Consider the following 14,921-nt stretch of genomic DNA (forward strand, 5'->3'; position numbering starts at 1 on the left):
AAGGGATCTTGCAAGCCCACCCTCAGCCATATAGAGTCCCTAACTCTCATACCACAGAAAAGCAAAGGCACAAACTTTGTACATCGTTTATCTCAACCAGAATAAACAGCTTCATGGGAACTAATGGCCACAGCCAAACCGTACAATTTTGAATTCAACCACAAACCAAATAGAAAGATTTTCGCCGTCGTTGTTGCTTTGCTGTTTTTTTGTTTTGTTTTGTTTTTTCCCCCACACAGAGTCTTACAGAGAAGCAAAGATCAGAAATACCGTCCTCGGGGTTGGTTTGTGTTTTTTAAACGTCAGAACAAAGGCTACAGTTCGGCGCTATCCATGCTCTGGGATCGGTGCATTCCAGCTGCAGACGGGGAGCAGGGTGAGCGGATAGGTTCCAGAGATGCACAGAGATCATGCACGGTCATTAAATAAACTCTTCTATACAATGTACAAGAAAATAAACAGTCTCTTCATGGCTCAGTGGAACATTTCCAGAGCACCGGGTGTCTAACACCCGGGTCTCAGCCAGCAACATCCAAACGCCCTAGTCTCCCAATGCCTACAAGTGTAACAAGGGAAAGAGGGAACCTGAAAGCCACCTGCACCTGTGAAATTCACCAGCCTCCTGTCAACTCAGAGGGTACTACGGAAGTAGAATTGATATGAAAGCTCCTTGGCAGGGCTGGGACCGGCAGGTGGCTGGGTGATTCCGCTTGTCTATCCCCACCCCACCGCACGCTCCCCACCCCTCCAGTGTCTTGTGTGTACAGAATCATCCCCAGCAGCACATTCTATGGGACACAGGAAGACAGCGAGTTCCCCACAAGCATGCCCTGTAAAGGGGAGGGGCCAGGAGAGTCTCCGCCCTGTTCTCAGAAGACTGACACGACAATATACAAGACACGAGCAATTGCAGGGAGGGGGGCGGAACATCGAGGCTGGAGGAGATATTTAAAGCCAGGCCTTCTGGAGCTGATTCCTCTCCCATCTCCACCAGCAGCGTGTCTCTCTCAATCTCACTCCAGAGCGAGCTTCACCAGGTTGGCTTGGACCTTAGCCTGGTCCACAGCGTCCAGCAGGTTCTTGGCGTCCACGGCCAGGGTGTGGGAGGCCGTCAGCATCTGGCGCTTGCACTCCTCGCTCAGCGAGGTGACAGCGTTCTGCTGCGCTAGGCGCATCTTGTTGATCAGCTCGGCCAGGTCCTTGTTGAGCAGTTTCTGGGTGCCCTCGATCTGCCAACGCAAAACACACACACGTGGCTGGAAGTGTTAGAGGCAGCAGCGGAGGAAGAGCGTGAAGGACATTCCCAAAGCTGGAGGCCCTCTAGTGGCTTGACCACATAGGGGATAACAGCCTACCACTGCTGCCAGCTAACGGAGTTACTCAGCTATGTGCACACTCAGAGATGACTGCAGTCGGTGCGATTAGTAGTTCCTTCCAAGACAGCTTCATCCAGGCCAGGATTTAGGAAGACCCTGTGATGTCATTAGGCAGCAAAGCCTGTGCAAGTCACTCTTGAGAACGAGAGACAACCACAGGGTCTGCCTATATGCAACCGCCTCAGTCAAGAATCACCGTTATATTCATTACACCCGAGCCCTGTCTCCTCTGCCCTGCCTTGCCGGGGGAAGACACAGGGGGGATTTACCACCAAAACGTAAGTGCTCCCTGTTGAAGCTGCGTCCTTGGATTTATCATTGGTCCTGATCATGATGCCAGGCTGAAATCTAATGCCTTCTCCGCCCACCAGGCCTTCGGTTTGCAATCCACTCCCTTTGGACCGTGAAATCCGCTAAGAGGGCCCAATTCACTGCTGGCTAATGCTGCTACTGTGTGTCGCCAACTCTCCCAATTTTAATCATGATCCTTGCAATGTTTGATGATTTTCTTAAAGCCCCAGCTCCTTGAGTCATGTGATTGGTCAGGCCTCTTAGCTTTCCTTGACAAAAATGCTGCGTTTCCAGCTTTTCCGGGAGAAAAAAGTTGGAAAATGCACCTCCTTAGGGCTCAGAGAGCAGAAGCCAAATAAAAAGAAACCCTTTGTGCGGCTGTTGGTCCCATGACTTGGGGTGGCCTGACTCATGATTTTGGCACATTCAGAGCATTGCAAGGGAAGCTGGAAATAAATTAAAACCCCACCTCCATCCATGTGGGATGAGCTGTCACCTGGCACTTATAAATAGCGGCTCAAGGAATTCTCTAATCAACTCTGTATGGCCCCTTGCAAGCCCTCGTGGGTGTCACTGGGGTGCAGTTTCTTTAAGAGCCAGGCCTGTATTGTACCACTGGCTGGTAGATGTAGAGTGCAGGGGACCGACTCCAGCGAGAACTAAGGCCCCTCGGGGAAGTAGGGGGGGAAGGTGCCTTGTGCTTTGCAAACCCTGAAAGCACTAATGTCTGCAGACTGGAATCTGTTCCCAGGGCGTGCGGGCAGGGAGCTGGGAGTGGGGAGAGACCATGTGCTGGGATCATCCATTACCCCAAAGGCAGGGGGTGTCCCACCCGACGGCTCTCCCCGGCAGTAGGGGGCATGGGAGCCCTTACCTCTGTGCGCGATGCCATGGGCAGAGCTGGCAGGATCTCGTCCACGCTGCCGATCAGTTTCCGAAGGGACAGGCCCACGTTCTGTGAAGGGGGAATGGCAGCATGAAAGGCATCTCCGGCTTCGGCAAAAGCCTTCGTTCTTAGTAACGACCTGGGCCTGTCTTGGCTCGGGAGGGCCACTGCAGAGAGATGCACTCTGGGAAACGTCCCCCGCTCTTGGGTCAAGAGCGCCATTGGGGAGAGGTGCATTTTGGGAAACGTTCCCCACTCTTAGGTCAAGGCCACCACCAGGGAGAGATGCATCTTGGGAAATGTTCCCCACTCTTGGGTCAAGGCCACCACTGGGGAGAGGTGCACCTTGGGAAATATGACATGAGCAGAGAAAGGGCTAACATGATCCAATGGCAGGATGTTGAAATCAGACAGATTCAGATTGGAAACGAGGTGTCAGTTTGTACTAATGAGAGTAATTAACCACTGGAACAGTTTCCCAAGGGTTGTGGTGGATTCTCTGGCAGTGTTTAACTCAAGACTGACTCAGGTTCTGCCCTGGGAACTACTGTGGGGCAGGTCTCCTGCCTGTGTTATACAGCAGGTCAGACTAGATCAAGGGTGGGCAAACTTTTTGGCCCCAAGGCCACATCTGGGTATGAAAACTGTATGGCGGGCCATGAATGCTCCTGAAATTGGGAGTTGGGGTGTGGGAGGGGATGAGGGCTCTGGCTGGGGCTGGGGATGAGAGGTGTGGGGTGTAAAAAGGTGTTCTGGGCTGGGACAGAGGGGTTCAGAGGGTGGGAGGGGGATCAGGGCTGGGGCAGGGGATTGGGGCACGGGATGGGGTCAGGGGTGCAGGCTCCAGGCTGCGCTTACCTCAAGCAGCTCCTGGAAGCAGCAGCCTGTCCCTCCTCCAGCTCCTATGCGGAGGTGCCGCCAGGTGGCTCTTCTGCGTGATGCCTCGTCTGCAGACGCCGTCCCTGCAGCTCCCATTGGCCTTGGTTCTCAGCCAACGAGAGCTGCGGGAACGATGCTTGGGGCAGGAGCAGTGTGCGGAGCCTCCTGGCTGCCCCTACATGGAGGAGCCAGAGAAGGGACATGCTGCTGCTTCCGGGAGATACGCGGAGCCATGGCACATGCAGAGCAGGGCAAGCCCCTGACCCCACTCCCTGGCTGGAGCTTGAGGGCCAGATTAAAATGTCTGAAGGCCGGATGCAGCCCCCGGGCTGTAGTTTGCCCACCCCTGGACTAGATGATCACAATGGTCCCTTCTGGCTTTAGGATCTCTGAATCTAGGATCTGTCTTAGTCCTTGCCAGACTTCCCAGAAGGTAGCCTTAGATGTCTCCCTCCTTCCCGGGTGCTTTACCTTCACCACAATGATGTACCCCTCTGGGGGCAGCTGGCAGATCTCGTTCTTGAGCTGCAGCACCGCCTTCACCAGCTCCATGACGTTACTGTACACTGTGTCATCCGTCCGGTCCAGGTTGGCGGTGGGGGCCGGCTGGATTGGCTGCCCAGAGACCGGGAGAGGACATATGATCTGCTTGCCCGCCGGGTCGGCTCACCAAAGGCTTCAGAAGGAAGCCCCGAGGAGAAAGGACAGCAGCCACGCACGACGCAGGCCCTTCTGCGCCCGCGGGCTGGGTTTGGCTGCCCCTGGGTGGACTCCCCACCTAGCAATCAGGCAGCTGTTAGCAGCATGGTGCCTGCAGACCCACCAACAGCTGAGCAGAGGGTCAATGCTTCCATTGCCAAAGCGAGGCAGGGGGTGCAGCATCAGACCCCTGAGTGCCGCCTCCCACTGCAGGCTCAGGTACATACTAAGGGGACACAGGGCAGAGTTCAGTGAGCACGGACCATCCCTCCCTCCCGGGGACCCTGAGTAGCTAGGGCCAAGGTGGGGGGGTTGGGCTGGTTTCAAAGCGGAACAGACGGGACAGATGCAGGCCGGGAGGGAGAAACCCAGCCTGGTTCGTTTTCACACGTACCTGAGCTCCCTGCCTTGGAGGCTTCTGGGGTGGGCCTGTAAACTCGGCTGAACCGTGCATGAAAGCAAAGAAGAATTGTTGTTCTGTTTGTTATTTCTGCTGCCGTCGCCCTGGGAGACCCCAGGCAGGCCTCACCGTGCCATGCCCTGCGGGCACCCATGGGGCCTGTCTACACTTCGAGCTTCCCGGTGTAACTTCTAGCTCAAGGAGACATGCCTATGAGAGCTCTGATCGAGCTTGTGTGCTAAAAACAGAGCGTAGCCGCAGGAGCACGAGCAGCGGGAAGGGCTAGCCGCCCAAGTACGCACCTAGCGTCTTGGACAGGTACGTCCTCCCCACCCCTAAAGAGCTCACAGTCTAGCTTAACAGGCACCGTTGTCTAGACCTTTAAATAGGTTCAACCCCCAACACTGGTTTTGCACCAGGTGTTAACCTGTGGAACTCCCTGGCTCAGGATATTATATAGAAAAACAACTTAGAACGCTCCCCCCCTTGAAAAAATGATTAAACAATGTGTCTGAACGAGAACTGCATGTGCAGCCGAAACAGCTGCTGCCAGAAACCCCACCCCTACGCTGGAGGATGGGACAGTCTGGAATGGGCACTCACTGTAGTCGGTCTCCTTCTCCGGGAGCAGCTGCAAAGAAAAGAGAAACAACATCAATAAACCTAGGTCCTGAAAACCTGAAATGAGGGCAGGCGCGAGTTGGAGCCACCTTTCCTCTCTGACACCAAGCGAGTCCCAGCAACGGCAAGACGTAGACACAATCTCCATGGTTGGAGTATCAGGCGGGCCCCCGGTTCATTCAGCTCTCCGAGGTTCCAAGCCCCAGTTCGCACAGTGCTGGGTGCAACGAGCCAGGCCAGTGTTTCTGAGAACTGAGGTTCAGCTAGTGGAGGTTTTACTGTAATTTGCATTGTTCAGTTGGGGAAGCAAGTCAGAGAAGATCAATTGTAATGGTTAAGGGGCTGGAGGATCTTGCTTACCAGGGAAAGGCCTACGAGCGAGGTATGGCTAGCTTGGCTGAACAGTGACTGGGGAGCGGGAGGAGAGGGTGGCTGTCTAGGAGCACGGCAAGGATGTAAACACCAAGGACAGGGAGACATGGTTAGGGATGAGAGAAGGGCTGTTGTCCTATCCACCTGTCAGGGATGGTCTAGAGAATACTTAGTTCTGCCATGAGTGCAGGGACTGGACTAGATAACCTCTCGAGGTCCCTTCCAGTTCTATTTTTCTATGATTCTACAATTATCCCTATTGTACAGATGGGAACTGAGGCAGGGGAGGCTAAGTGGCTTGCCAAAGGTCACACAGGAAGTCTGTGGCAGAGCAGGGAAATGAACAAAGACCTACCAGATCATAGACTGGTGCCCTAGCCACTGGAACAAAGAGATGTCCCATCTAGTCCAAAGCATGGGCCAGCCAAGTCCCGCTCACACTTCTGAGTCTCTGAAAGCACCTTTCATCCCAAGTTCTTTGTTACAAACAGGGATTAAAAAGGTATTTCGATAACCCAGTCAGACAGGTAATAACTAGGGCTGTTAAGCAATTAAAAAAATTAATCGCAATTACTCCTACGACTGAAAAAATTAATCATGATTAATCACATTATTAAACAAAAATAGAATATCATTTATTTAAATATTTTGGATGTTTTCTACATTTTCAAATATATTGATTTCAATTACAGCACAGAATACAAAGTGCACAGTGCTCACTTTATGTTTATTTTTTATTACAAATATTTGTGCTGTCTTTTCAATTCACTTCATACAAGTACTGTAATGCAATCTTTTTCATGAAAATAGAACTTACAAATGTAAAATTATGTACAAAAAGATCACTGCATTCAAAAATAAAACAATGTAAAACTTTAGAGCCTACAAGTCCACTCAGTCCTACTTCCTGTTCAGCCAATCGCTAAGACAAACAAGTTTGTTTACCTTTGCAGGAGATAATCTGCCCACTTCTTGTTTATAGCGTCACCTGAAAGTGACGTTCGCATGGCATTATTGTAGCCAGCATTGCAAGGTATTTATGTGCCAGATGTGCTAAACATTCATATTCACCTTCATCTTCAACCACCATTCCAGAGAACACACATCCATGCTGATGATGGGTTCTGCTTGATAACAATCCAAAGCAGAGCAGAGACTGATGCATGTTAATTTTCATCATCTGAGTCAGATGCCACCAGCAGAAGGTTGATTTTCTTTTTGGTGGTTCGGGTTCTGTAGTTTCCCCATCAGAGTGTTGCTCTTTTAAGATACCTGAAAGCATGTTCCACACCTCGTTCCTCTCAGATTTTGGAAGGAACTTCAGATTCTTAAACCTTGGGGCGAGTGCTGTAACTGTCTTTAGAAATCTCACATTGGTACCTTCTTTGCATTTTGTCAAATCTGCTGTGAAAGTGTTCTTAAAATGAACATGAGCTGGGTCATCATCCGAGACTGCTATAACATAAGATATATGGCAGAATGCGGGTAAAACAGAACAGCAGATATATTATTCTCCCACAAGGAGTTCAGTCAAAAATTAATTAACACATTATTTTTTTTAATGAGCCTCATCAGCATGGAAGCATGTCCTCTGGAATGGTGGCCAAAGCATGAAGACGCATATGAATGTTTAGCATACCTGGCACATAAATACCTTGCAACGTCAGCTACAACAGTGCCATGTGAATGCCTGTTCTCACTTTCAGGTGATGTAAATAAGAAGCGGGCAGCATTATCTCCCATAAATGTAAACAAACTTGTTTGTCTGAGCAATTGGCTGAACAAGAAGTAGGACTGAGTGGACTTGTAGGCACTAAAGTTTTACATTCCATTGTTTTTGAGTGCAGTTATGTAACAAAAAATCTACATTTGTAAGTTGGACTTTCAGGATAAAGAGATTACACTACGGTACCTGTATGAGGTGAATTGAAAAATACTATTTCTTTCGTTTATGATTTTTACAGTGCAAATATTTGTAATAAAATAATAATATAAAGTGAGCACTGTACACTTTGTATTCTGTGCTGTAATTGAAATCAATATATTTGAAAATGTAGAAAATCATCCAAAAATAGTTAATACATTTCAGTTGGTATTCTATTGTTTAACAGTGCAATTAATTGCGATTAATTTTTTGAGTTAATTGGGTGCGATTAATTGACAACCCTAGTAATAACTGGAAGACAGTTTGGCTCCTATCAGAGTTAGCTTTGTGTTACTCACTGGAGGAGAATTGTTGTTCATATAGACCATAGGGTCCTGTAATGGAGAAGAATAAGAAATATGAATAGCACAGAACCAGTAAAACAATTTTCTTTATACGTTATAGCTATTGGACTGTCACAGACATGTGGCCCCGAGGAACCTGAGAGCTGTTATCATTTTTCTGCTCATCTACTTCATGGATAAACTAAGATCTTCCCAGGCCCCTGAGCTAAGAGATACTCTCCTTTAGTCGTTACCAGTATAGGGTATATGACACACAGTTGAGCAGTTCCAGTGCTGCCCAGCAGAGGACAACAAACATATTAGTAGCGCTGGTCTGGAATTTTTTGATTAAGCGATTTTTTGCCAAAAAAGGCAGATTCATCTAAAACAAAATGTTTAGCAGGAAAAAGCTGGTTTTGACAAATTTCCTTTTCAAAAAATCATTGGAAAAAACAGTTTCAAAATTGACAAAATGTCCCGTTTCGACATTTTTCAGAACACAAAGTTCAATTTTTGGTTCAAAATGACTTTTTGCTTAGAAATGTAAGTTAAATTATAGTACAAAATGTTTTTAATTAAAAATGGTTGAAATTGAAATGAAACATTTTGATTGACCCAAACTGATTTTTTTTTCTGGATTTTTGGTTCACGAGCAATTTTGAGCTTTCAATTTTTCCTCTCAAGTCAGGAGAAGAAGTAGTTTCAAAATCTCAAACATATTCCGGGCATGTTAAGCAGCCAGTTTCACAGTAGAGGAAACCAAAGCTAACCCTGTTTTTATCATGTTCACAGATCTCGACTGCTACACATTAGCCAATGCAACCATTGTATCTACTTTACAACTATACTTCTACCGCTGATTAAAACACTATCCCAAACATTTTCAAAATTCACCGTTGTTCCATACTCCAGGGTTCAAAAACTTTTCCAGGAAATTTTCCACAATATTTTTAACCAAGATTCCTATCGAAACCATTACAGACATTTTTCATCTCCCCCAAACCAGGTTTTCTTACCAAAAATGGGGGTTTCCACACACACAACATTTCTATAACAATTTTGGTACACATTTTGATTAAAAAGCATGCCATTGGAAATTTAGTAAAGGACAGAAAATGTCCATAGTTTTGACAACCTTTCGTGAGAAGTTTTGCATTTGAAAAAAAAAGAGTGTGTGAAAAATTCCAGCCACCTATAGACACCATAGTACGGTATTCTCTGGCACCAGCCCCAACCTCCAGACTAGCTCCGTTACTGAATCATTAGTCTATTGGTTCATTAGTATTTTTAAAACGTATTTAACCCCATAACTCTATCTGAGGTACTTCTATGGCCCTCACTACGGTAGTATCAAAATATTTCAGTCTTTGATGTATTTGTCCTCGCAGCACCCCAGGAGATAGTGCAATGCTAGTATCTTCATTGTACATATGGGAAACTGAGGCACAGCACAGAGGAGCTAAGTGAATTGCCAAAGGAAGTATGTTGCAAAGCAGGAGCTGTGCCTTGGTCTCCAGAGTCCCAGCCCACAGCCCTGACAACTGGACCAGCCTAGCAGAGCAATACGCTGGTCTAATAGTGACCAGAGCTGGGCTGGAGCCGTATTTTCCATGTCGCCGGAAATTCCGTGATTTCAAAAACTTTTCTGTTCCGATACAGAACAAAAACAGAGACATTTCCCATGGAATGAAATTCTGAAAAAAAACCCAAAACCTGTTTGGAGTCGATCCAAAAGTTTTCTTTGGTTTTTGACTTTTTAAAACCTTTTATATTATACTAAATACAATTTTAAAGCCTGAAAGGAAAAGTCAGTTCAGAACAGAAAAGGGAAATGTTCCCTTCCAAGAATACCAAAGGGAAGACTCTGACCTCAGCGGAATGCTCCGATCTAGGGTTATCCCCAAAACACGATTTCCACAAACTTGACACATTCCTGGGCAACGTTTTGCTTTTGACGAATTGGCATTTTCCGATGGACAAATGTTCCATCACAAAAGGTCTGGCCAGCTCTCCGGCTGAACCCGCTGGGCGCACTCACCAGGGATTTCTCTTCTTGCCTCAGCCACTGATAATCCTCCACCATCTGCTTCTGCTGCTTGTCGAGCGTTTGCCGCATCTTGGCCCGCTCCATCTCCCACAGCTTCTGTGCCTCCTCCCTGCTGGTGGGCCTGAGGAAGTCCTCCTCCTTGGAGACAGAGGGTGGGTTGTGACTGTGGCAGTCACGGCTCGGGGCCTGCCCACCTCCCGTGCGTGCCAAGTACCGCTGGAGAACTCAACCCAGAACCCAAGGCAACAGGCCACCCTCTGCCCATATTGACATCCCATTGCAAGCTTGAAACCAAGACCATGGTTCTTTCTTTCAATATATTTTCCTTCACTGTATGTGTAGACACTGGTTAGTTATTGCAGGGCTTCCCAGGCTGGTATGTTATGAAGGGTTACTGAGGCCATGTCTACATCTAAAATTTTGCAGCGCTGGTTGTTACAGCTGTATTAGTACAGCTGTATAGGGCCAGCGCTGCAGAGTGGCCACACTTACAGCAACCAGCGCTGCAAGTGGTGTTAGATGTGGCCACACTGCAGCGCTGTTGGGCGGCTTCAAGGGGGGTTCCGGGAACGAGAGAGCAAACCGGGAAAGGAGACCAGCTTCGCCGCGGTTTGCTCTCGCGTTCCCCGAACCACCCTGCAAACCGCAGGGAAGGAGACCTGCTTGCTTGGGGGTTCGGGGAACGAGAGAGCAAACCGGGAAAGGAGACCAGCTTCGCCGCGGTTTGCTCTCGTGTTCCCCGAACCACCCTGCAAACCGCAGGGAAGGAGACCTGCTTGCTCGGGGGTTCGGGGAACGAGAGAGCAAACCGGGAAAGGAGACCAACCGGGAAAGGAGACCAGCTTCGCCGCGGTTTGCTCTCGTGTTCCCCGAACCACCCTGCAAACCGCAGGGAAGGAGACCTGCTTGCTCGGGGGTTCGGGGAACGAGAGAGCAAACCGGGAAAGGAGACCAGCTTCGCCGCGGTTTGCTCTCGCGTTCCCCGAACCACCCTGCAAACCGCAGGGAAGGAGACCTGCTTGCTCGGGGGTTCCGGGAACGCGAGAGCAAACCGGGAAAGGAGACCAGCTTCGCCGCGGTTTGCTCTCGCGTTCCCGGAACCACCCAGCAAACCGCAGGGAAGGAGACCTGCTTGCTCGGGGTTCGGGGAACGCGAGAGCAAGCTGGGGAAGGAGACCAGTTTGATTACCAGAGGCTTCCTCGGTGATGCTGGGATACCTGCTTATTCCACGGAGGTCAAGAAAAGCGCTGGTAAGTGTCTATACTTGATTACCAGCGCTGGATCACCAGCGCTGGATCCTCTACACCCGAGACAAAACGGGAGTACGGCCAGCGCTGCAAACAGGGAGTTGCAGCGCTGGTGGTGCCCTGCAGATGTGTACACCTCCTAAGTTGCAGCGCTGTAACTCCCTCACCAGCGCTGCAACTTTCTGATGTAGACAAGCCCTCAGGGGGAGATCTGGGCTGCCCAGGCTGGTTTGTTATGGAGGGTTACTCAGGGGGAGATCTGGGCCCAGGATGGTTTGTTATGGAGGATTACTCAGTGGGAGATCTGGGCCCAGGTTGGTTTGTTATGGTAGGGTTGCTCACTCTGGTAGTTTATTGTATTTATGTTTATTGTGGTAGCTCACAAAGGCACCAGTCAGTGCTAGGCTCTGTGCGGACACACGCACATGGAAGACACAGTCCTTAACATAAGAACGGCCAGACTGGGTCAGACCAGAGGTCCATCTAGCCCAGCATCCTGTCTTCCAACAGCGGCTGGTGCCAGGTGCCCCAGGGGGAACGAACAGAACAGGGAATCATCGAGTGATCCATCCCCAGCTTCCGGCAGTCAGAGGTTTAGGGACACCCAGAGCAGAGGGCTGCATCCCTGCCCATCTTGGCTTGTTTGTGGAAAGTCCCTTTAATGAAACGAATGCAGCCTAGCAGAGAAGGGCCACCAGGGCCTAAGGAACATCTAGCCACTGTGCTTTTCTGAGCTTATCGGCAGTTCGGTCCCAAGTCCCTGGCTGCTGCTGCCCATGTGCCTGGGGCTAGTGTCGCTGCACCTAACGCTTCCCCAGTGGGTGGCCCCCCAGGCCGGTGAGACGGTGCTGTCCAGTGCTTTCCAGCAGGCTTGCCTGGGTCCAGCATACGGCACCACACGTGGGCCGCAGGCAAGGCCGGCACTAAAGAGGTCGATGTCATAGACGGGTCAGGAATTGGTTTTGCATAAGCAGCAGACACCGCAGCACAGCGAAGAACGAAGTCACACAAGACAGCGCCCCCCCCCGCCAGTGAGCCCCTCCCACCCGCTGCCTGCAACACAGTGCCCCCTAGCGCCACGCTGGGGCATTGGGGTCAGCACTGATTGAGGGGAGAGCGCCCTCTGCTGGCTTGCACTGCACCTCACCCCGAATGCTCCGCTTAACGCTCCCTTTGGATCAAGCAAGGTGGCGAGCAAGCTGGCCGGTCTTACCCTCATGCTGTGACGCTTGAAGACGTTGTGCCGGTTGAGGGGCGGGGTGTGCAGGGAGTTGACTGGCGACTGGTACTCTATGGGGCTAGTGAGCGTAGGTGAGCTGGCACACAGACCCTCGGGCACCTGTTCGGAGGGAGCAAGAGGCGCCGGGCCCAGAGCCAGACACGGACAATTAGCGGCAGACAGACAAAGAGGGGCGAAGAGAGCCAGTGAACAGAGCAGGCAGCGCTTCAGAGCGGGACCTTCGCACTGGGGCAGGCATGTGGGGAGAGTGGCTGCTGGTGGTCCTTCAATAGGAGATTCCCTTGTCCTTCTGCCAGCTCGGTATCTCCCCGGCCTCATCCCACAGTGAAGTGACAAGGGGCAGTCTGGCCTAGTGGTCTGAGCACAGATCTGGGAGCCAGGAACGCCAGGCCTTTACTCTGCTGTCTGCCAAGACCTTGGGCAAGTCAGCTAGGCCCCAGGCATCCAGAACATTGAGAGTCCCAACAGGACTGGCCACACCTGAATATTTTGGCCTAACTTTCTGGGGTCCTGAACATCCACAGTTCTCCCACTGATTATGGGTGTCCAGCACCCTCTGACAATCACAGCCTCTGAGGCCTAGAATTGGGCCCCAGAAAAACAGGCCACCAAATTTGAAAATGTGGGTGAAACCTCTTCCTGCCTCAGTTTCCCCATCTGTAAAATGGGAATAATATTCTCTCTCTCCCAGGACAATGAAGCTTTATCCTTCTCTTGCCCCTTTTTTCTTAGGCTCTATGAGGGCTTTACAGACATTAGCAAATTAATTCTCCCATTCCTACCCCTGCAAGGTAGGTCAGGCTCATCATTTCACAGATGGGGAAACTGAGGCATGAGGAGGTAAAGTGACTTCACCAAGGTCACACGGTGTGTCTGCAGCAGAACATGTCAAGCTCCCATCCCCAAATGCTGCACTGGAACCACCAGACCCCACTTCTCCAATTCCCATAAAGTGCCTTACACCTGGTTAATAACATATGGAGATATACCTTACCTCATAGAGCTGGAAGGGACCTTGAAAGGTCATTGAGTTGAGTCAAGTCCAGGCCCACGTACTGTTCCTGATAGATTTTTGTCCCAGATCCCTAAATGGTCACCTCAAGGATTGGGCTCACAACCCTGGACTTAGCAGGCCAATGCTCAAACCACTGAGCTATCCCTCTCTGGTTCTGGTTCTGATCTCAGTTACACTGGGGTAAGTCAGAGGCAATGCCACAGAAATCAGCAGAATGCTGCTGGTGTAAACCCCAGCGTGGGATCAGAATCAGGCCAATACTGCACACTGTTTGTGCTAAGACGTCACCCGCTGTACTTCACTGCTGGGAGAGGTGGACCAAGGTGCAGAGAGCCAACTCCGGCTCCCAGTTCAGCGGGCCCGCACGGTGCGAAGGAGAGCAGAATTCCAAGACCTTCAGCAAGCAGCAAAGGAGGAAGAGGGCTGGAAACCGATTTTCCCTCCTAGCCCCCAAGTAAAAATCTGTTTGTGCTGGGAGCCAATCGATGTCAATGCCATTCCCCAGGGCGAAAGTCTCTCTTTACGTTTCAGGGCACAAACAGACACCCCGTTAGAGCTGCTTGGCCCTTCTGAACGGCACAGGGCCAAGCCCCAAGAGGCGCTGGGCACCTGCTTGGACGTCGGGGGGAGCGTGGGCGCTCCGCAGCTTTAAGGAGTTGGCTCAGAGGAAGCGACATACAGTAGCTCTGCAGCTCTACGCCCGCCTGAAATGCAATGGTCTCATCCCATCAAGCACTGGGAGGTCTCTGCTAGCCAATACCTTGTTGGGCCTTACCATGGGGCCTTACCTGGAACTGCAGCGTGGGAGCTAGTAAGTTGGTCTGGGGAGGCGGCTTGTATTTCGGCCTGCTGGGCTGTGGGAAGACAAGGACATGGAAAGGCACAGGGTGAAGCAATTGCCACATTAACAGCATTCGGCCACTGGCAGGGTCGGCCGATGCAGGCCGCAGCCCTGGGCGTTACCCGCTGCAAACTTGCAGGTTGGGACCCATCAGCCAACCGTTGCGAACGTAGCGAGAGGCAGGTCATGAAAACCAACCAGGACGGTACCCGTCCTTTGTCCGTGTGTCTCACAACCCAACCAGGCGGACGGATACCCGGCACACGAGTGCAACGCATTGCATCTGCCTGGCTCTGTGACGGGTGTATCTGGCATAACGGGATTGCACTTGAGGTCTGTCCCATGTTACTGCCCCCTGAATCATGCAGGTAGGTATCCAGATTACCTCTACAGCTATTGCCTCTAAGATAGCAAGATGCAGAGTTTTACCTGTATTCGAGACACAGCAAATCCCGCACCTTGGCAGGGGGTTAGACGAGACGCTCTTGCAGTCGCTTCTAACCCTACAGGTCTATGAGTCTGTATGTCATCATTAAGGCTACATTTTAGTCACTGGTATTTTTAGTAAAAGTCATGGACAGATCACAAGGCAGTAAACAAAAATTTGCGGCCCGTGACCTGTCTATGACTTGTACTATATAGCCCTGACTACATCTTGGGTGCTCTGGAGAGGGGGTACCAGAGGGGGAGGGGGCCCTCTGGGGCCCCGGAAACCGCCGCTGATGCTCTGGGGCAGGGGGCAGCAGGGGATTGCCACTAATGCTGGGGGGCAGATGGTGGCACAGCCCGGGACCCCTG

General features: G+C 50.7%; 1 protein-coding gene across 7 annotated transcripts in view; it reads right to left on the bottom strand.

Moving 5' to 3' along the window:
• Positions 1 to 72: 72 nt before the first annotated feature.
• Positions 73 to 14,921, bottom strand: part of PTK2B (protein tyrosine kinase 2 beta) — a 122,521-nt gene continuing 107,672 nt past the window's right edge. For 5 of the 7 annotated variants that reach the window (XM_030555118.1, XM_030555116.1, XM_030555113.1 and 2 more), the window contains exons 23-31: positions 14,071 to 14,136; positions 12,241 to 12,366; positions 9,771 to 9,917; positions 7,748 to 7,783; positions 5,135 to 5,162; positions 4,526 to 4,572; positions 3,904 to 4,047; positions 2,542 to 2,622; positions 73 to 1,229 (exon numbers count right to left, since the gene is read on the bottom strand). In XM_030555118.1, the coding sequence (XP_030410978.1) occupies positions 1,014 to 1,229; positions 2,542 to 2,622; positions 3,904 to 4,047; positions 4,526 to 4,572; positions 5,135 to 5,162; positions 7,748 to 7,783; positions 9,771 to 9,917; positions 12,241 to 12,366; positions 14,071 to 14,136 (891 nt within the window). In that variant the 3' untranslated portion in view covers positions 73 to 1,013. The remainder of the gene's footprint in view (positions 1,230 to 2,541; positions 2,623 to 3,903; positions 4,048 to 4,525; positions 4,573 to 5,134; positions 5,163 to 7,747; positions 7,784 to 9,770; positions 9,918 to 12,240; positions 12,367 to 14,070; positions 14,137 to 14,921) is intronic. The other 2 variants (XM_030555120.1, XM_030555119.1) reach the window with 2 other exon arrangements.

Source organism: Gopherus evgoodei, chromosome 3 (assembly GCF_007399415.2).
Source record: "Gopherus evgoodei ecotype Sinaloan lineage chromosome 3, rGopEvg1_v1.p, whole genome shotgun sequence".
Classification (NCBI taxonomy): Eukaryota; Metazoa; Chordata; order Testudines; family Testudinidae; genus Gopherus; species Gopherus evgoodei.